At 35.3% G+C, this 21,708-nt stretch overlaps 3 protein-coding genes across 5 annotated transcripts; 2 read left to right on the top strand and 1 right to left on the bottom strand.

Annotated features, from left to right (window-relative positions):
* Nucleotides 1–72: 72 nt before the first annotated feature.
* Nucleotides 73–12,253, top strand: LOC125655646 (leucine-rich repeat and guanylate kinase domain-containing protein-like). The gene is made up of 16 exons (XM_048886012.2): nt 73–310; nt 2,487–2,594; nt 2,805–2,886; nt 2,981–3,163; nt 3,577–3,701; nt 4,086–4,139; nt 5,714–5,803; nt 6,374–6,541; nt 6,827–6,933; nt 8,218–8,337; nt 8,705–8,801; nt 9,285–9,398; nt 9,642–9,843; nt 10,186–10,433; nt 10,859–10,947; nt 11,607–12,253. Exons 1-16 carry the CDS (start codon nt 101–103, stop codon nt 11,983–11,985), a joined length of 2,376 nt encoding a protein of 791 aa, XP_048741969.1. The 5' UTR covers nt 73–100; the 3' UTR covers nt 11,986–12,253.
* Nucleotides 12,254–13,218: 965 nt separating this feature from the next.
* Nucleotides 13,219–14,907, bottom strand: LOC125655654 (28S ribosomal protein S33, mitochondrial-like). Its single transcript, XM_048886032.2, has 3 exons — nt 14,737–14,907; nt 13,554–13,769; nt 13,219–13,372 (listed from the first exon to the last, which is right to left on the bottom strand). The coding sequence occupies exons 2-3, from the start codon at nt 13,757–13,759 to the stop codon at nt 13,270–13,272; spliced, it is 309 nt and encodes a 102-aa protein (XP_048741989.2). The 5' UTR covers nt 13,760–13,769; nt 14,737–14,907; the 3' UTR covers nt 13,219–13,269.
* LOC125655647 (5' exonuclease Apollo-like) lies at nt 14,908–21,625 on the top strand. Of its 3 annotated transcripts, none has more exons than XM_048886013.2 (2): nt 14,908–15,012; nt 19,427–21,625. In XM_048886013.2, exon 2 carries the CDS (start codon nt 19,503–19,505, stop codon nt 21,525–21,527), a length of 2,025 nt encoding a protein of 674 aa, XP_048741970.2. In that variant the 5' UTR covers nt 14,908–15,012; nt 19,427–19,502; the 3' UTR covers nt 21,528–21,625. The 3 variants fall into 3 exon arrangements, with proteins under 3 accessions (XP_048741970.2, XP_048741971.2, XP_056000074.1); XM_048886014.2 differs by having other exon boundaries at nt 14,944–15,692; XM_056144099.1 differs by lacking the exon at nt 14,908–15,012 and adding an exon at nt 17,486–17,626.
* The last annotated feature ends 83 nt before the right edge of the window (nt 21,626–21,708 follow it).

Raw genomic sequence — 21,708 nt, 5'->3', positions numbered from 1 at the left:
AAACTCTGTTTTCCGTAAATGCATGAAACAATCAGGATCAGAGTACGTATTATTTCTAAATAAATTCACTGCGAACCTGTTTGTCTCCTAGGAAAACATCATGGCCGCCATGGATGGACAACAAGTTATGCGAGAAAATGAATTTTCTCCCGTGGTTGAGGGAAATTTAGTTCATACTGGTGGAGAAACGCATATTCTTAACTACGACACAAATGTTTTGTCGCTAGACAATGTGCGAGAACCAACAGAATTGACGGACGGCGAAGATAACGAAGTGTGCGAGTCGGATGACGAAGACGAGGATATTGAGGTAGCCTAAGTGTAGCTAGACCTCTCCCTTAATGTTTTTACTTCCTTTTATCTACAACGTACGAGACAGACGAAATATTTTCAATAATTTTGGTCAGTGTTTTGGGTTCTTAAACATGTTTTTTTTTTTATGTTTTTTTTTAAAAAGCTTATTATTTATTGAAACTGATTTTAGATTAGAATTGTTTGCTTAAGAAAAACGAATAAAAAAAAATTAAAAGTAAGCATAGATAGACTGCTGTATTTTTTCTTTAAAAAGTTCATTGTTTTTCATGAATAATGAAAGATGTGTAATTTGTCACACAGAAGCTGAAGCAAAAAGTATTAGCCTTAGTATCTATGTCCATAACAGGACAAAAAATACCCCAAATTTAGCACCTAAGATGTGAGGATAGAGGTCTTAAGCTATCAAAGCATCCTAACACTTTAGACATTTGGTCCGCCTATTCATTGAACGTGGGAAATGCAATGTAGGCTGATGTAAACAGTGCATTGTGACGTCATATTCAGTGTCGGTATTTGATTGATTGAATCTTGCTTAACGTCTCGCTCAAGAATTTTTCACTCATATGGAAACGTCACGAAGACCGGTGAAGGGCTTCAAATTTAGGCCTATGCTCGGTGCTTACGGCCATTGAGCAGTGAGGGTTCTTTAGCGTGCCACACCTACTGTGACACGGGACATCCGTTCTTAAGGTCATCTCCGAGGACCTGTGACAATCACACCTATTCTGAGTGTTTGGCGATGGAACTGTCACTATCTATTTTAACGACTTAGGTCTGTCGCGGCCGGGATTCGATCGAACCCCGACCTTCTGCATGCGGGGCGAACGCTCTAACCTCTCGGCCACCACGACGGTTTTGAATTTACAAACATATATGAGACATGGTACAATCACTTTATTCGAGGAGTGATTATTGTACAGTAAATGATTAAGAAATTAGAATTTACATGCTTTTACGGATTTTATTTCACATCTCAGAATGACATGAACTTGGGTACACAAGATTCGAAATGGAAAATAACATGTCCTTAGGTGAATTCAAATCTACACCAGAATTATTACCAAAATTTTCATGTTCGATAGGTATAATGGTTTAATCATGTTGTTAATTTTTCATCAGTTTTCTATATTTTCCTTTTAAACATCTATATGAATATGTGTTTCCCATAGGAAGAGCTCTTCTGACAGGCCATGAGAAGGCTTCACCCTCTATAAAAACCCTGCTTTATAAAGTTTTAGTGTTGAATAATTAGAAAAAAAATTCATAATCGATAATCAGTCAAAATCGGAAGAACTGTATCGATCAATGATCGATATAATGAGTATTTTACATGTTGTTGATAAATGTTTATCATTTTAGGGGTTATTTCTTTTTAGTTTTATGGAGTATATGTGCAACATACACAAATCTATTAGCCTAGATATTAAAACAAGGAATGAAATAGGTGTTTTTTCTAGCCTTGACATCTAGATTGGCTTTAGTTTTAAGAAACCCAAAAAATTTCCAGACATCTGACTTGGCTTTCCCTGTGTAAGGATATATATTAAGTTATCAGCTAATCTGATACTCCTCCGACTTTTCAATACTGAGTCCGCTCTAACTCTCCCCTGCACATATAAAAGTGGAGGTAAGAGTTAGAGGAATCTTGGATTATAAGTTATCAACTTCATGATAATTCATTGTTGATTGATTTCAAAATCCATGATAATGATGATATTGGAGGCCTTCTCCCTTTTCAAAGGTATTAATTAATGCATACGTAGTTGATTCGTAGACGACAATCAATTCATGAAAAATGGAATAGACAATCGGAATTGACGAACCAAAGATGATTGACAAATCGACGATCGATTGTCAGTGGCAATCCTTTCATCACTATACTTTCAATCATAATCATTTGTCAAAACTTGTTTTTTAAAAACAGAGGAGATGAATATTTGACATTAGGATAAAAGTGTTCCAGCTGCTTATTGCATTTCTTTGAGGCAGTACTTTTGTTTTTGAAATTGTTTAGTGTCATAAAGAAAAAAATGTTTTGAGTATCTATCATTCTAATTGTAACTATATCGTTCTCACTGTATCACAGTATCTTGATTGTCATTTGAACCCAGTCACTATCAGTTATTGTTCTGACAATCTTGCTGTTAGTTGATAGTTCGTCATAATTGCAGCTCTCTCCTGGTGGGATTCTTGATGAGGAAACCATTGGAAGAAATTTGTCAAATCTTGGAAGATCAGCTGATGGATCACAACAAGTGTTCCTCCATGTTACTGTCGCCGTAAGTCATCGTTCCAAAATACATTCTCATGCCACTGAGTATGAACACATGAAAAAGATATCTAGTTAGTCTTCCTCTGTTATACATTAAACTTTACTCGGATTAATTTTTATCTTACTAGACACAGTTTGAGAAGAACACTGATGAACACTTTTGAATATTTGCTAGATTGAGTGAACTGAACACTTGAGCATTTTTAATTCATTTCAGGGTTTCAGCTTAAAAGATATTTCAGCTCTAGCAGCTTTCGTGCATCTCCAGAAGGTGGAATTGCCATACAATGAACTTACAGGTTGGGTCATCTTCACTGTTAATCTCTTTATCTATTTTTTAACAATGAAATAAAGAGATTTTTATTTCACCTATGGCTGATGTTTGTATTTCAGATTTAGCTCCCCTTAGTTCCCTTCAGTACATGCTGATCCTGGATGTTTCCCACAACAAGCTTACAAAACTTCTAGACTTTACACCACCAAAGAACTTAAGGGAGGCCAACTTTGGTTACAATGAAATTGAGGAAATGACAGATCTCTCAGCGTACCATTACATAAGCAGTCTCAATTTGGATCGTATCCTTCTCATGTTTATTTTTAGTACTGTAGACATAATTAATTCCATGGAGTAATAATTTCACGCATTATCATTTTGGTTTGGTCCACGGGTATGAAATTCTGCTGAGTTGCATGTGGCTTAATTCACCAGGCTTACATACTTTACATCTGCTGGTATGAAAATTATGCAGATTTTTTGTAACCGTGGATTTATCGGAAATAAATACTATGCATAAAAATGTGCATTTACAGTATTTAATCCAGGCATAGTACAACCTATCCTGGGCATTCAAATTTGTGGCTGCATGATCATATAATGCAGAATTACTGGCATTGATATTGAATGTTAGATTTTTACTGTGATGTAGAGACCAATCTTGATAAATTCATTTGATAATTTAGTATGTTATTATCCATGACCAAGAAACTAGACAATAAAATATCCAAAATCACAGGGCTGGCAAAATGTACACGTCTACAGGACCTTAGTCTTGCCCACAACAAAATAGAGAAGATACATGGGCTGGAAAATCTCCCCATACAGAGCCTCAATCTGGTAGGTATTGCCATGGTTACAAAGCCTCAATCTAGCAGACCCTGTATTACCAGGTCATGTGATGCTATAACATTACCCAGCCATAGTTGGGTACTTTACTCTGATTGTTACTTTCAAACACTAAGTGTATCTAAAACAAACATTTGACCTCATCTGTGTAGAAGTTTTCATTAAAATGACCGAAATAATTCTCTGAAAATTTTAGGAAGTTAATATATTTTGTGACCTTTTGGTTTATAGATACAATTCACTATAAGAGTGTGTTACTGTATACATTTTATCTAGACTATAGTTTGATTTGCACAGCCTGATCATTAAGACATTTATCATTTGAATTTTTATATCTGATTACTTTATGCTTTTGATATTAATTTCATTATTCAGTGTCACAATCATATCAAGAAGATTGAAAACTTGGAGACCCTGCATCTATTGAGGGTAAGTTGTATAAGAAGTAAAAAGCATTTATTCAAAAACAATATCATCTCAATACAAAACAATATCATCTCAATACAAAAACAATATAATCTCAATACAAAACAATATCATCTCAATAAAAAAAACAATATCTCAATACAAAACAATACTTTCTCAATACAAAAATAATATCATCTCAATACAAAAACAATATAATCTCAATACAAAACAATATCATCTCAATACAAAACAATATCTCAATACAAAAACAATATCTCAATACAAAATAATATCTCAATACAAAAACGATATCATCTCAATACAAAACAATATCATCTCAATAAAAAAAACAATATCTCAATGCAAAAACAATATCATCTCAATGCAAAACAATATCATCTCAATACAAAAACAATATTATCTCAATTCAAAATAATATCATCTCAATACAAAAACAATATTATCTCAATACAAAACAATATCATCTCAATACAAAAACAATATCATCTCAATTCAAAATAATATCTCAATACAAAACAATATCATCTCAATACAAACACAATATCATCTCAATACAAAAACAATATCATCTCAATACAAAAACAATATCATCTCAATACAAAAACAATATCATCTCAATACAAAACAATATCATCTCAATACAAAATGATATCATCTCAATACAAAACAATATCATCTCAATACAAAAACAATATCTCAATACAAAACAATATCATCTCAATACAAAAACAATATCTCAATACAAAACAATATCATCTCAATAAAAAAACAATATCATCTCAATACAAAAACAATATCATCTCAATACAAAACAATATCATCTCAATGCAAAAACAATATCATCTCAATACAAAATAATATCATTTCAATACAAAACAATATCTCAATACAAAACAATATCATCTCAATACAAAAACAATATCATCTCAATACAAAATAATATCATCTCAATACAAAACAATATCTCAATACAAAAACAATATCATCTCAATACAAAACAATATCATCTCAATACAAAAACAATATTTCAATACAAAAACAATATCTCAATACAAAATAATATCTCAATACAAAAACAATATCATCTCAATACAAAAACAATATAATCTCAATACAAAAACAATATCATCTCAATACAAAACAATATCATCTCAATGCAAAAACAATATCATCTCAATACAAAACAATATTATCTCAATACAAAAACAATATCATCTCAATACAAAACAATATCATCTCAATACAAAAACAATATCATCTCAATACAAAACAATATCTCAATACAAAAACAATATCTCAATACAAAATAATATTTCAATACAAAAACAATATCATCTCAATACAAAAACAATATCATCTCAATACAAAACAATATTATTTCAATACAGAAACAATATCATCTCAATACAAAACGATATCATCTCAATACAAAACAATATCATCTCAATACAAAAATAATATCATCTCAATAAAAAAAACAATATCATCTCAATACAAAAACAATATCATCTCAATACTGATACTAGGCAATTAATTAGAATGAAGGATTGTCACATATGGATGTTTTGTTTCAGATTGTCAATTTGGCGGGTAACAACATCCGTAGTTTAGCGGGGCTGGAGGATCACTCTTTGCTGGAGAATGTAGACCTAGAGGATAATGAGGTAGGTGTAGATAATGTGGAGAGGTCCAATATTGGCCTCCTGACCTGACCTGATTGTGGAGAGGTCCAATATTGGTCTCGTGACCTGTTAATTGTGGAGAGGTCCAATATTGGTCTCGTGACATGTTAATTGCGGAGAGGGCCAATATTGGCCTCCTGGCCTGTTGATTGTGGAGAGGGCCAATATTGGTCTCCTGACGTGTTGATTGTGGAGAGGTCTAATATTGCTTTTGATTTGTTATCCTATCCACTTCTTTGAATACAAGATAATGTTTTTGTATTACATGTAAAAGTTTTTGGTCAGTAATGAAATATTAATAATGGCAGAATAAATTCAAAAACATTTACAAGAGTTATTGTCCAGGAGATTATTAATTCACAAAAAATTAGGTCTTATATCATCCTGATTTTTATCAATACAGTATTAATTACATGTGAAAATGTCATCACTCATGTAAATCAGTGTAGTAGATCTTTGATTAAAGTAGTCTCACAAACACTTTCTGACTCTGCGGTTTTGTAATGTCTGTATAAAGTGATAATAATGTTTGTTTTATTTCATTCTCCTCAGGTCATCGATATCTCAGAGATGAAATACATCAAGGATTCTCAGATGTTACGACAGCTTAATCTGTTACGTAACCCTATACAAGAACTTCCGGATTACCGCTTGTCCATTCTGTTCCGGATGAAGAGTTTGACTGATCTAGACCGACACAGGGTGGAAGTAGAAGAAAAGGTGAAGGTCATTTGTCTGATTCCTAGTGACCACACAAAGACAGACACAAAGTCCATTAATCAGAGAGTCCCTTGTCTGATTTCCTGAAAAAAATGCACAGCAAAGGGAGATAACTTTCACTCAGATTAAAAACCAAAATCCCAGTCATGGAACGGACACAAACAAAGAACTACTTAATAAAGTCTACCATGATTTTATTCTGTTCTATTTTATAAATCAAAGTTTTTGTCATTACATAATGAGTATAAGAAACTGTTTCACAAGGAATTATTGTTTGAATTTTAGGTAGCAGCTGTAAACATGTTTAACCCCCCTGCGGAGATTGTTGCGGCCCGGGACCATATCATGCACGTTGTGTATTCCTTCCTCCAGCCTAGTCGTATTCTGGACAAGTAAGTCAGTGATCAGTTAATTCTGGACAAGTAAGTCAGTGGTCAGTTAATTCTGGACAAGTAAGTCAGTAGTCAGTTAATTCTGGACAAGTAAGTCAGTAGTCAGTTAATTCTGGACAAGTAAGTCAGTGGTCAGTTCATTCTGGACAAGTAAGTGATAGTTAATTCTGGACAAGTAAGTCAGTAGTCAGTTCATTCTGGACAAGTAAGTCAGTGGTCAGTTATTTCTGGACAAGTAAGTCAGTGGTCAGTTAATGCTGGACAAGTAAGTCAGTGATCAGTTAATTCTGGACAAGTAAGTCAGTGGTCAGTTAATTCAGGACAAGTAAGTCAGTAGTCAGTTCATTCTGGACAAGTAAGTCAGTGGTCAGTTCATTCTGGACAAGTAAGTCAGTAGTCAATTAATTCTGGACAAGTAAGTCAGTGATCAGTTAATTCAGGACAAGTAAGTCAGTGGTTAGTTAATTCTGGACAAGTAAGTGATAGTTAATTCTGGACAAGTAAGTCAGTGGTCAGTTAATTCTGAACAAGTAAGTCAGTAGTCAGTTCATTCTGGACAAGTAAGTCAGTAGTCAGTTCATTCTGGACAAGTAAGTCAGTGATCAGTTCATTCTGGACAAGTAAGTCAGTAGTCAATTAATTCTGGACAAGTAAGTGATAGTTCATTTTGGACAAGTAAGTCAGTGGTCAGTTAATTCTGGACAAGTAAGTCAGTAGTCAGTTAATTCTGGACAAGTAAGTCAGTGGTCAGTTAATTCTGGACAAGTAAGTCTCTGGTCAGTTAATTCAGGACAAGTAAGTCAGTAGTCAGTTCATTCTGGACAAGTAAGTCAGTGATCAGTTAATTCTGGACAAGTAAGTCAGTGGTCAGTTAATTCTGGACAAGTAAGTCAGTGATAGTTAATTCTGGACAAGTAAGTCAGTAGTCAATTGATTCTGGACAAGTAAGTCAATGGTCAGTTAATTCTGGATGAGTAAGTCAGTGATCAGTTAATTCTGGACAAGTAAGTCAATGGTCAGTTAATTCTGGACAAGCAAGTCAATGGTCAGTTAATTCTGGACAAGTAAGTCAATGGTCGGTTAATTCTGGACGAGTAAGTGATAGTTCATTCTAGACAAGTGAGTCAGTGATAGTTTGTTCAGTCATATTCTGGTGTGGACGAGTAAAAGATAAAAACCATCAGTACAAATTATTGTAGACAGGAAATGTCGATGATACTATGTGTCTTCTAACAGACAGAGCTAAGATAAATATTCACAGTGCAATACTTTATTTCTTTTTAGCACCTTGCCCAGTATGGAGACCCCGTACCCCATGTTGGTGCTAGTCGGACCTCAAGGTTCGGGGAAAAAAGACCTGGCCTTAAAACTAGTGGATGAATTCTCGGATTACTTTGGTTACTGGTGAGTATTTACCGGACGACACAGATGAAACTCCTGATGCAATGAATGTCCGATGTTGTCCAAGGTCTATAAATCAGAGATTTTATGAGGCATTGTGTACTTTTATAAATTTTCATGGGTATGAGTTTGTGATTTTGCCAAGAGTGCAGTCAGTTTCATTTGTATATGCGAATTGTGGTCAGTGAAAAGCTTATTTCTTCCCCTCTCTTATATAATAAAACTACTGTTTTTCATGGATCTCTCGATTTTATAACCTTGATCAACCACAAAAAAAACCCTCCCCAATAAGTTAAGGTGTTAAAACATTATTGATAATCACTTCCTGTGTGTGTTATACATATGTAACAAATATGTTTTGTCTTTTTAGTGTAACACACACTACACGTAAACCTCACAAGGATGAGACCCCGGGCAAGGACTACCGCTTTGTAGATCTGGAGAAATTCGAATTTGACATCAGATGGGTGAGTGAAAAGTCTGTGCTCCTGTAACATCACTACATTTTCTTAAATCTGTCTCTCATAACATCCCCATATTTTCTTAGATCTGTCATTAATGTGTATTATCTACTGTCAAGAAATGAAACTTGAGTAAAGTAAAAAATAATATATGTATTTCAATGTATTGGTTTTGTCATATTGGTGTACAGACACACTTGAAGCGAATCTCAATGATATAGAATTTATACATGTTTATAAACATACATAGGACATGCAGTTAAAATCCGTAGTTCTGCTGAGATTATACATGACATAAAAGTGAAAAATAATAAAATTATTTGATATGCCATTTTGTTTAAACTATATTAACCAACTCTTTCCATTTTAAAGATTTTTTTTACCAGATTAACAAAGCCTCTTGTTTTTTGTTTATTTTGTATCAATCTAGCTTCTCTGTTTAAAATTTGAATATTGTATCATACCAGCTTCTCTGTTTTTGTTCAACAGGGGCAGTTTATCCAGACCCACCAATACCACGGTCACTGGTACGGACTTCAGATGCAGTCAATTGAGGACATTGCCCGGGAGGGCCTGGCGTGCGTGGTTCATATGGAATTAGAGGTTATTGATTTTTGGCAGTATGATGGGATTATGTACATTGAAACATATTTACAGTCTTTTTTTCAGTCAGCCCTCACAAAACATAACTATTTTACAGTACATGTCTACGTTTCGGTCCACAATTTTGTTTTAAATTTAGGGTGTGCTGACACTTTAAGATAACCTACTTTGAGTCCCATTTTTTTATTCAGGGTGTGCTGATACTTAAGATAACCTACTTTAAGTCCCATTTTTTTTATTCAGGGTGTGCTGACACTTAAGAATACCTACTTTGAGCCTCGTTATGTTCTGATCATGCCCCTGAGCTCAGATTGTCATGAGAAGCGGCTCAGAGAACGAGGTCTGTACTCAGAATCTCAGATTGAGAGTAATCTCGAGAGAGCCGAGATGTACCAGGAATACAACAGGAACCATCCAGGCTTCTTCGACATGATGATCAACAGTGGTGAGTAGTGGCAGCATTGAGTCTTTGACACGATGATCAACAGTGGTGAGTAGTGGCACCATTGGGTCTTTGACACAATGATCAACAGTGGTGAGTAGTGGCAACATTGGGTCTTTGACACAATAATCGACAGTGGTGAGTAGTGGCAACAATGGGTCTTTGACATGATGATCAACAGTGGTGAGTAGAGGGAGCATTGGGTCTTTGACACGATGATCAACAGTGGTGATTAGTAACATTAAGTCTTTTCTCCAGTAAATTTTTTCCCCATTGTGTTGTCTTCAAAATAAAACCGGAACAGTTCCAGTTTGAATGATTATTTTGTAACTTGATCTTCTCCAGATGACATAGAAGAGGCGTACAGGCATCTACGAAGACTAGTCATGGACTACCTCGGCATCAGCATCCCGTCGTACGAGTCAGAAGTCGGTGACATCACCGAGACAAAAGACACAGACAACAATGCCCCCACAGGAACGCAGCTAGGGACAAGGACCTGGTCTCGCCCGAGCATTCCCGATAGCATGTCCCAGCAGTACACCAGGGGGAAGACCACCCAGTCACCCGTCCTGTCAGGGAGGGGGATACTGGTAAGTAAGGAGGGACCACACAGTCACCCATCCTGTCAGGGAGGGGGACCACACAGTCACCCGTCCTGTCAGGGAGGGTGACCACACAGTCACCCGCCCTGTCAGGGAGGGGGATACTGGTAAGTAGGGGGAGTATGTGTCCCAGCAGTGTACCTGGCGGAAGACCACACTGTTACCCCTCCTGGAATAAAAATGACGAGATTCATAATTGTTTGCTGTGGTAGATGCATCTCTCCAAAGTATGCAAAAAATAAATTTCTTGTAGTTTGAACTCCAGTACATGCCTCATTATAAGTTCAGCAGTGATAAGAGCAACATCATGTCTCTAGTATCTGTATCTTGAAGTATCAACATAATATGACTTGACTAACTTAACAAATAATTTTTAGAGGGAGACATTATATATAAATGATTGTTATTTGTAGGAGGAAATGTCACTGAAGAGAAGACACAGTGCAGCGAGGGCATCTGTAGCAGGGTATATCCCACCACTGTTTGAGCAGATAACATCTCAGTAAGTACATATCTCAGTATGTTCCTATCTCAGTAAGTACATATCTCAGTAAGTTCACATCTCAGTATGTTCATATCTCAGTAAGTTCACATCTCATTAAGTTCACATCTCAGTATGTTCATATCTCATTAAGTTCACATCTCGAAGTTCATATCTCAGTAATTCACATCTCAGTAAGTTCTTATCTCAGTAAGTTCATATCTCATTCAGTTCATATCTCATGTACATATGCAATATCAACTACACCATTCATGTAGATATCCGTAATAACAAATACACAAAATATGTATATATGTAATATCAACTACATCTTTAATGTAAGTATCAGAAAAATCAAACAGAGTTTAAAAAAAAAGAAGGTCCGAATTACCAAAAATATATGTATTTATAAAAACTGTAATGATTTGCTCATGCAGAAAACTTTTTGTTAACTGTATGTGATTTTACAGATATCTGCCTTATGTAGTTCATATATTGTTGATTATTTTACAGATATCTGCTATATGTAGTTGATATATTATTGATTATTTTAGATATCTGCTTTATGTGGTTGATATATTGTTGATTATTTTACAATATCTGCTATATGTAGTTGATATATCATTGATTATTTTAGATATCTGCTTTTTGTGGTTGATATATTGTTGATTATTTTACAGATATCCTAAAACAGCTCCCCAGACAGTGGACAACCAGGTTGGTCTTGATGTGGTTACCATGACAGAGGACATGAACCGGTCACAGTCGGCCCCTGTCAACAACAAACCCACTCAGTCCGACGAAGACACATCTGACGATGACCAATCAGATTCCAGCATGTCAATGTCATCTGCGGGTAAAATCGCTCGGTCTCCCGAAGGCTCCATTCACAACGGCAAAGATCCCCACCTCCCAACAGAGACCATGAACCCCATGGAACTCTCCAATCCCCGCCCTCCCTCCGTGCCCCGTCCTGGATCTCGGGGTCGCCCAGGGTCCGACAGACATAAAGTGCTGCCACCTATTAATCAGAAGGGGTCTTACGTTCCGGAATACTAGCATCATCGAACATTTCATGTACATGGCATTTATAAACTGTAACAGATTTGTATTAATGGTGTTGTGACATGGGAAGACCATTATCACATATGTATTGATAGAGTGATGAAATGAAGAAAAAGCTGTGATAGTTCGTAAACAATTCCTCTTTCTGTGGATATTACTTTTTAAACTACATTATGTATATTTTTCATGATCATTTTGTATATTCATTAATATGCATGTATATATATTCCTGGTGATGTTTGAATAAATATGTATAAATTTCTCTAACACTTTCTCTTATGTGATCAAAGAAGATATTTCTCCCGTTTAAGCGACAGGAAATATAAATTTGGATCTGTCTGTCCATTCAGTGTGGTCAATAGCTCAAGGTCACTATGAAACAAATGATTTACAGAAAAAATGTGCACAAGCAGTTATCACATCAACCAGTATTGACAGTAGGTCAGATCAAAGCTGTACATCAACTGTATGTAATCATTGACTGCACATAGATAACATTGACTGTACACAAACAACATTGACTGTACATAAACATTGACTGTACACAGATAACATTGACTGTACATAAACAACATTGACTGTACATAAACAACATTGACTGTACACAAACAACATTGACTGTACATAAACAACACTGACTGTACACAGATAACATTGGCTGTACACAGACAACATTGACTGAACATAAACAACATTGACTGTACAGAGACAACATTTACTGTACACAAACAACATTTACTGTACACAAACATTGACTGTATAAACAACATTGACTGTACATAAACATTGACTATAGAGACAACATTGACTGTACAGAGACAACATTGACTATAGAGACAACATTGACTGTACATAGACAACATTGACTGTACACAGACAACATTGACTGTACACAGATAACACTGACTGTACATAAACAACATTGACTGTACAGACAACATTGATTGTACATAAACAACATTGACTGTAGACACAACATTGACTGTACACAAACAACATTGACTCTACACAGACAACATTGACTGTACATAGACAACATTGACTGTACACAGACAACATTGACTGTACACAGATAACACTGACTGTACATAAACAACATTGACTGTACATAAACAACATTGACTGTACACAGACAACATTGACTGTACACAAATAGCATTGACTGTACACAGACAACATTGCCTCTAAAATAAGAACCCTGTCTAGATTTTAATGAAAATTAAAGACTTGTCTAAACACTGTCAAAGATATTTATTACACACATCAGTCATACACTTTTCACTTTCGTGTTGCTCTCTTGCCTTGTCCCTTCTCTGGTGGTCCTTTGCCACGCTGAGCTCGCTGGGCTGCGAACTCTTCTATAAAGTCTGCATGACCATCTCTACAAAAGAGAACAGATTACATTGAAATAAATCCTTATCGAACACCAGTGCTCTCATTATAGTCATCTTGAAAAAGTTGCCTCGTAAACAATTTCATTTCTATCTGGGGTAAAGTTTTAAAACAATTTAAAAGAAAATCATGTGCCTCTGAAACTCCTGGAGTTTATTTGAGGATCTCACCTGTACAGTCCGTGGTGTCGCAGTCTATTGAGCAGCCACGTAGCCTCGGGATGTTTGGGATAATAGTTAATGATATTGGGGTCCTTGTATTTGGGCATACTCTTGAACTCCTTTATAATTCGGTTAGCTGTGTAGGTCTTCTCCCGAGTGTATTCTCCGAATATTCTGGACGACAGGTGTGCCATCCGCTGTGCATAGTTGGACATCTTGCTCCGACTTAAAAATATAACAAGCAAATTCAGTCACATGACAATAAATGGCTTCTGAATAATATTGCAAACACAGTTTGAGCTTTAGCAATGAAGCATCACATGAAAATGATTTTATCTCATGTTGGTCGATTGTCTGGAGTTTATAGAGAATTTGTCACCACCTTTTAGTGATGAGTCGCAGTTACTTTTACCAGTGACCTGAAAGTTCTTTATCAAACCAACACATACCATGGCTTGCAATTTTGGTTTTCAAGGTTTCATAAAAAGACCTTAACTTTCACTTCTAATAAGGCCAAATTCAACTTTAATTAGTTGATAGATTATCATCTCCGCCCGCCTCTCAAATTTCGACCCACCCCAAATTTTTTTTTTATTTTGCGAAACTTGCGATTTCTGGAAAATTTCCATGTCTGTCTCTGGTACTTATTGTTTACATTTCCGGTATAGCAAAGTGATAAGCCATGTGAAGAAAATACATATTTGCCTTTCTTATCTTCTTGCGTTCTTACGGGCGTAAATCTTGAAGAAGTTTGGTATCTTTCTGTGTTTGAAATTAAAGCTTAACCTGGAATTCGTCCGTGAAATAAGCATAGACTGATATCCATCTGGCATTAAGTGATGCACTTTTGTGTTTTTCTCAGAGAATAAAAATTAAAATCCTCCCACCCGCCCCATACTTTTTGGTGACCCTGGATCATAATCTACTTATCAAGTTGAATTGGTGGATTTTAATTTACCTTACTTAAACTAAAATTTTATGAATTCCAATGAACATTTCATGCTTCGCTCGGTCCAACGGTCACACCGTATATATATTAATCATTTAAAAAAAAAAAAACTTCATTCCTTTGGTGTCGTTTATAATAATGGGCCTCAGATGAAATGAAGGTCAGTACCAGACGAGATTAGGATTTATCTAAGTTTAGAGTTATTGCCATTGGTACATATAGTTTGGTTATTTTTTCCACTACCTATCTTTTCTCTACTGTTATCACATGTTGACAATCACAATTCGACTTTTGTTTTTGGTCTCGCTGTCCTGTCGGTGATGCCTGAGTAGTCAATGTTAAAATGTGTCTTTTTCATTAGTTTTGCCTGTCATTAAAATTAAAACATTTTTGCAACTAAGATTTTTTAGATTCACCGTTCCCGGTTTTCCTTTTATTACCCCTTACATGTTTCCGATATTACTGTTTTCGTTATTTCAAGATGAATTTTAATAATAATATACAAATTGGTGACAATGAGTAAGTAAACAATACTAAAAATTTATTGTATATTGTATCCGATGTCTTCCTGTATCGTGTTAAATTTGTAATGTTAAAAGAAGTATACATCATTTCCTCAACTGACAGTGACAATGTAAATTTACAATTTATATTTTGTACTTTTAAAGGGGTACCCCGAATTACCGAAATGCCCCCAGAAATTGCCGAAATGCCCCATAGTACTACCGAAATGCCCCTTCCAACGTAATATGTTTTACGGCGTGACCGTGTTTGAGGGCGAAGCAAAAAAGTTTTGGCATTATTATCTATATCCAAAACAGGACAAAAACAACCCAAAGTTAGCACGCGGACGGAGCTGTACCAAAGCATCCTAATTTTGGACATTTGATCCGCCTATATATTGAACGCGGGAAATATAACGCAATTGATGTAAACAGTACATTGTGACGTCATATTCAGTGTCGTTATTTAGCAAATTTACAAACATAGCGTTTGAACCACAACAAAAAACATGGCGTTAATTGTGGAGTGATTATATATGATTAAGAAAATAAGATTTACATGCTTTTACGGATTTTATGTGTAACATCTCAGAACGACGTTAACTAGGGTAGACGAGATTCAAAATGGAGGAATACATGTCCACGCGCTAATATTCGAATCGACGCCATTGGTACCAAACTTTTCAAGTTCCATAGGTATGGTTTAATTTTTCATTATTTTCCTATATTTTCCTTTTAAACATGTATATACGTGTTACCTATAGGGAGAGCTCCGCTTTCATGGCCCTTCAGGCCGTGAGAGGGCTTGCCCTCTATCATTTGTTTTGTAAAAAAAGATTGCGGTATGTAATTGTTTACGAAATTTTTAAAAGAAATGGATATCGATCTAAGTTTATTATGTCTTTCACATTTCAAGCATTTTTCGGGTAAAATGTGTCGTCTAAAAGTGAAAATTTGTAACTTTGCAAAATTAGGATGCTTTGTATTACAAAATTAACATTTCACTGGTTTGTTTGTATACATGAAAAGACTTGTGTCTTTGTTTACATAACACATATTTAAGGCTAAAATATTGCTTTCATTCTTGCGTTCAGAAGTTCAAAATTTTGGCTGTCACCATTTAATCAGTTATATTTTTAATGTTTGACATCAAATATGAAAAATATTTTTTTCAAAAATCGTGAACCAGTCCCTCTAAGTCTTTAAAGTCGTGAAAATATGGTGCGCAAGTTCGATTTGCTTCGTGTAAGTTGAAATTGAAGAGTTCCACTGCAACATGCTACGTCATCAAATCGATCTTTAGAACGCAAAAAATGACATAATTCAATATTTTTAAAAATCTTACAACATGCTTGGCTTTATTCTTACATTTGACCTGTGTTTTATTTTAATATATATATATATATATATATATATATATATATATATATATATATATGAAATAATATGTTTTACGGTATGACCCCTTTTTAGGGTGAAGCAAAAAGTATTGGCATCTATACCAGTCTATGCGAAAGTTTTTTAGACCACACAGGACATTCGGTCCTGTGTAATCAATGAACACACCAGACCGAACCAAATTTTGTCAGACCGAAAAACCTAATGTAAAAAAGTGAAACACGTGAAAATGCAAAACCAAGGGAATCTTATTTATTATACTAGTAATACTATACCAGGGATCCCTCCCGTATAATACTTTAAACAGTCCATGCGGTTTTAATCACATTCATTTACGTATTTGGATTTGTGTGCTATTTTTTACTTATAACAAACATTTAAATGACTCCGCATCAAAATAGTAAAGCTCAAAACCGGACACTGAGACATTGGACATTCCGGTCCGGTGTAAAAAATAATGCGTCGGACCTGAGGCACTGCACATCGGTCAGGTCCGACGGTCCGATGTCTTTCGCATAGACTGCTATACACGTATCAACACTTCGTGCAAGTTACGTCCCTTGTCCACCATCTCCCGGTTAAAAATCGTATTTCCCAACGTTGGCCTTTGAGATTTTCTTATCTGTAGCTTTGACATCTGTTATTTTTCCATCAATTGAATTGCAGTCAACTACAATAATGCCCCAGATTGGGTCAACCCATTAACTTGTATGAAAAGTTAATAATTGGCTAAAATTCAAAGTACTTGTAACAACATCTTGCATTTGGTAAGGTAAAGAAGGAAAACTTGGTTTTTCACCGATTGACCTTTGGCTAACCCCTCAAAGGACGTAACTCATGGTGAAGCAGTCAATGATATTAAAATTTGCAAACCACAAGCCATTCGAGCAACCATTTTCAGGAAATCCACATGCCAGAACTCAATTTCACTTGCCCCCCCAAAAAATGTAATTATACGCATGCGAAATCTGAATAATTTTCAAGACAAATCCGGAACAGACCGAGTGAAGATGCGTAATTAATGGGACGAATGACTTTGTTTGGGACGAGTTATTCTAATTCCATGACTTGAGCATGCGCGTAATATGTATTTACTTCCGATTGTCAAATTAAACTCTGACGGGTAATTTTTTTTTACAAGCCAGTCAGACTTGTTGCCAAGCGGACTTTACAAGTACGACAGGAAAATCACTGGCCGCGGGTGTTCAGACTACCGCTAATTTCGCAGACTGGTGAAGTGTTGATACATATATAGAATCTATATCCATAACAGGAACAAAAAAAATATCCTAAAGTTAGCACTAAACGTGTGAGGACAGCATTCTCGTAACTTTGATAAACATTTGATTCGTCTATTTATTGAACGCGGGAAACATAACGCAAATCACAGGGTTTTTACACCTAATGACCTTTCAGATATATCACTATATTTTAATTTGAATCAAACCACAGAAAAAAAGTACCTATCAAAATTGATAGAAATTATGAAAATAATTATATCGTTGCTAATTGTATGCACTTCTTATCAAGAAAATTAGTTTCCTTTATCAATTCATTTAAATTGGGAATCATTTTACATCAAGGGAATGTAGTTTTCCCTATGACTATTTTTTTTTAAAATTCTGATCGGGCGTGGATCAAATTTGAAAAATTGCAGTATATCTCTGAATTTTGACCATTTCATTTCAATTTCTTTTTGAAATATATTTCTCCTTATATATCCTTTTTATATAAGTGACATGTTTTTTTTGAAGATTTTACCTGTTAACAAATAACGTTTTCAATTTTAATCAATATTTTTTTCTCGAAAAAATAAAACGTCTAACTTCAAGTCGATTAACGTGTTCTATTAGATATTCATATCCTGCACCAAATTTACTACTGACTGAATTATGTATGTGTGGCTCTACCAAATTAATTATCAATGTGTAGCTCTACTAAATAAATCATCAATATGTGGTTCTACTAAATAAATATCAATGTGTGACTCTACTAAATAAATTATCAATGTGTAGAACTACTAAATAAATCATCAATGTGTGGTTCTACTAAATAAATTATCAATGTGTGACTCTACTAAATAAATTATCAATGTGTAGAACTACTAAATAAATCATCAATGTGTGGTTCTACTAAATAAATCATCAATGTGTGGCTCTACTAAATAAATTATCAATGTGTAGCTCTACTAAATAAATTATCAATGTGTGGCTACTAAATAAATTATCAATGTGTAGAACTACTAAATAAATTATCAATGTGTGGCTCTACTAAATAAATTATCAATGTGTAGAACTACTAAATAAATTATCAATGTGTGGCTCTACTAAATAAATTATCAATGTGTGGCTCTACTAAATAAATTGTCAATGTGTGGCTCTACTAAATAAATTATCAATGTGTAGAACTACTAAATAAATCATCAATGTGTGGTTCTACTAAATAAATTGTCAATGTGTAGAACTACTAAATAAATCATCAATGTGTGGTTCTACTAAATAAATTATCAATGTGTGACTCTACTAAATAAATTATCAATGTGTAGAACTACTAAATAAATCATCAATGTGTGACTCTACTAAATAAATCATCAATGTGTGACTCTACTAAATAAATTATCAATGTGTGACTCTTCTATATAAATCATCAATGTGTGGCTCACAATGGCTCAATGCGAGTCACACATTGATAATTTATTTAGTTGTCACACATTGATAATTTATTTAGAAAAGTCACACATTGATAATTTATTTAGAAGAGTCACACATTGATAATTTATTTAGTAGAGTCACACATTGATAATTTATTTAGTAGTCACACATTGATAATTTATTTAGAAGAGTCACACATTGATAATTTATTTAGAAGAGTCACAGATAAATAATGTTTAATAACATATTAAATATTAATTATTATTAAATAGCATAACGTATGAAGTCAATGAAGCAAGCACCTGTAGATTAATAGTATATATATGTATATGCAAAGAGATATTGTATAACAGTGTGTGATAGCAGTGTTTTATTTTGTAGTGGAGAACAATGAAATCCCTACAGCGTAGTGTCTCACTCAGTCTGTTGTAAGCGAGGAAATGTCCAAAAATAGATCATGAATGGAAAGGTGATACCAAGGACACCAATTGCAGTGGACTTTTGGAAGATAAGAGAATGTCCGAATGCCCGACTGTTTTTTCTGACGCATCTCCATGGGGATCATACTGTAGGACTGACTTCCTCTTGGCAACACAAAATTTACTGTTCTGAAATCACAGGCAAGTTACTGGAGGAGAGGTATGAGGTTACGCCCTCTCTCATTTGTCCCTTGGAGACGGGGTGTAGCCACGTCATGTACGTCGACTCGGACCAAGTAGAGCAAATGTCTGTAACAGTGATAGATGCCCATCACTGCCCGGGAAGCGTCATGTACCTGTTCGAGGGATATTTTGGTAAAATCTTGTACACAGGCGACTTTCGCTTTGATTCAAACATGAAAAATGACCCTCTGATGTTGAATTTGTCAAACACTGATATTGTGTACCTTGACAACACATATAATTCTCCAAGATGTGTGTTTCCCTCCAGGGAGGAGTCCCAACAGCAGGTGTTGGAAATAATTGGTAGCCATCCGGGGTTTAACATCAAGATTGGATTGCGGAACTTAGGAAAGGAAGACCTCCTGGTTGTCATTGCTCAAGTTCTCCAGGAGTGGATCAAAGTCTCCCCAATCTTTCTGAAGGTGGCAGAACTTTTAGATCTCCCAGACGTTTTCATCACAGGAGAGACAGATGCCAGGATTGAAGTCGTGCCATTTTACTCCATCTCCAACAAAAACATTGAACGGTGGAACAATCAGCACCCTACAATAGCTATCCTGCCGACATCCTTATACACGGGGTTAGAAATGAGTCCTTTCTGTAATCAGGAAAATGTATTCATTGTTCCCTACTCTGATCACAGCTCATTTAATGAGCTCATAGATTTTGTAAAGCTCATCAAACCAAGCTGTGTCTATCCCATAGTATCTGGGAAAGGTAGAGGGCCTTTTGGATTAGATATTACCGATCGGGCTGATGTTTCTATGTACAAGACTCATCTTGGTAAACCACGGACAAGAAATGCCGAAATTCCAGACAGTGTCAAAAGATGGATGTGTGGGACTCGAACTTTACCGCCAGCCAAAGTATTCAAGAAGAAACCGCTTGCCTTAACCAGGTCTCGGCAGAGCTTGAAGAAAGGGGTTCATTTTGATGATTCGAAGGATGAAGTTTCTGAACCTAAACCTAAGAAGAATAGGACCTCAGATACTGATGTCGTGGATGATGATGGAAAATCTAAACCAGATGAAAACTTCCAGTTAGTCGTTAGAGAAGGTGAGAACAAAGAAAACAGCAAAAAGGAAAATTTAAAGGGCAACAACTCTGTCAATACTCCTGTTGAAAATATTGTAAACTCATCGGGAAATGAGGACATACAATCTGATAAAAAACATGAAGAAAACTGTGACAGGTCTTCTGATATCGAAAATATAAACCTTCAATGGGTATCAGAAGAAAATGAAAATGGACAGGTTGGTAGAAAAGATCATTTAAATGGAAAAAAGAGTGAAAATCCACCTGATGTAGAAATTGTTAACACTAGAGAAAATGAAGGGCAAGCTAAAACGAAGAAAGATGAGGCCCTAGTCTTTTCACATATATGTACTAAGTGTGTTAAGGAAAGGAAAGATCAGGGGGACACGGGGAGGAATTCTACAGGAAGGAAAAGGCAGCCCAGGAAGAGCTTCCTTTTGTATGTGACGGACACAGACATGTTCGATGTGGACGATACGTCTGAAACGCGTTCAACCGAGAAAAACAAAGATAATCAGGTCTGCAGCACGATGACTCGCCCTAGTTGCCTTAACACTCAATCGTCAACAAAACCTCTCAGGAATTTCAATTTGCTACGAGTTGTTCCGATTTCACAGAACACTAAAATGAAGTGTAGGAGGTCAACGAACTCTGTCTTGGATTTCAGATCTTTTAAAGTCATTCCCATTTCATCAAAAACTAAAGCAAAGAGTTGGGAAAAGCAGAGGAGTGTCATTTCCCACGATTCCATCAAAAGACCATCGTTTAACGTCAAGCCACTGTAGACCAGGATCACGATTTCAACATTGACAGTCATTTTCATGTATCGTTTTAATTTACCGGTTATGTTGTACGTACGTTTTAAAAAAAATTATCCAGAAAATGTTCAAATTTTTTATTCTTTGCATTTTATCCGATATCAAATGTATATTTCACATTTTGAGAATTATTTTTACTAGGAACTGG

Source organism: Ostrea edulis, chromosome 7, assembly GCF_947568905.1.
Source record: "Ostrea edulis chromosome 7, xbOstEdul1.1, whole genome shotgun sequence".
Taxonomy (NCBI): domain Eukaryota; kingdom Metazoa; phylum Mollusca; class Bivalvia; order Ostreida; family Ostreidae; genus Ostrea; species Ostrea edulis.
Note: the sequence above shows the minus strand (reverse complement) of the source record. Positions and strands in the feature narration are given on the sequence as shown.

Coding starts and splice junctions, on each gene's coding strand:
- LOC125655647 (XM_048886013.2), top strand. CDS start 19,503: ATGAATGGAAAGGTGATACCAAGGACACCAATTGCAGTGGACTTTTGG.
- LOC125655646 (XM_048886012.2), top strand. CDS start 101: ATGGCCGCCATGGATGGACAACAAGTTATGCGAGAAAATGAATTTTCT. Junction 3,702..4,085: donor CCATACAGAGCCTCAATCTG/GTAGGTATTGCC, acceptor TTCATTATTCAG/TGTCACAATCATATCAAGAA. Junction 5,804..6,373: donor TAGACCTAGAGGATAATGAG/GTAGGTGTAGAT, acceptor CATTCTCCTCAG/GTCATCGATATCTCAGAGAT.
- LOC125655654 (XM_048886032.2), bottom strand. CDS start 13,759: ATGTCCAACTATGCACAGCGGATGGCACACCTGTCGTCCAGAATATTC. Junction 13,373..13,553: donor CGACACCACGGACTGTACAG/GTGAGATCCTCA, acceptor TCTCTTTTGTAG/AGATGGTCATGCAGACTTTA.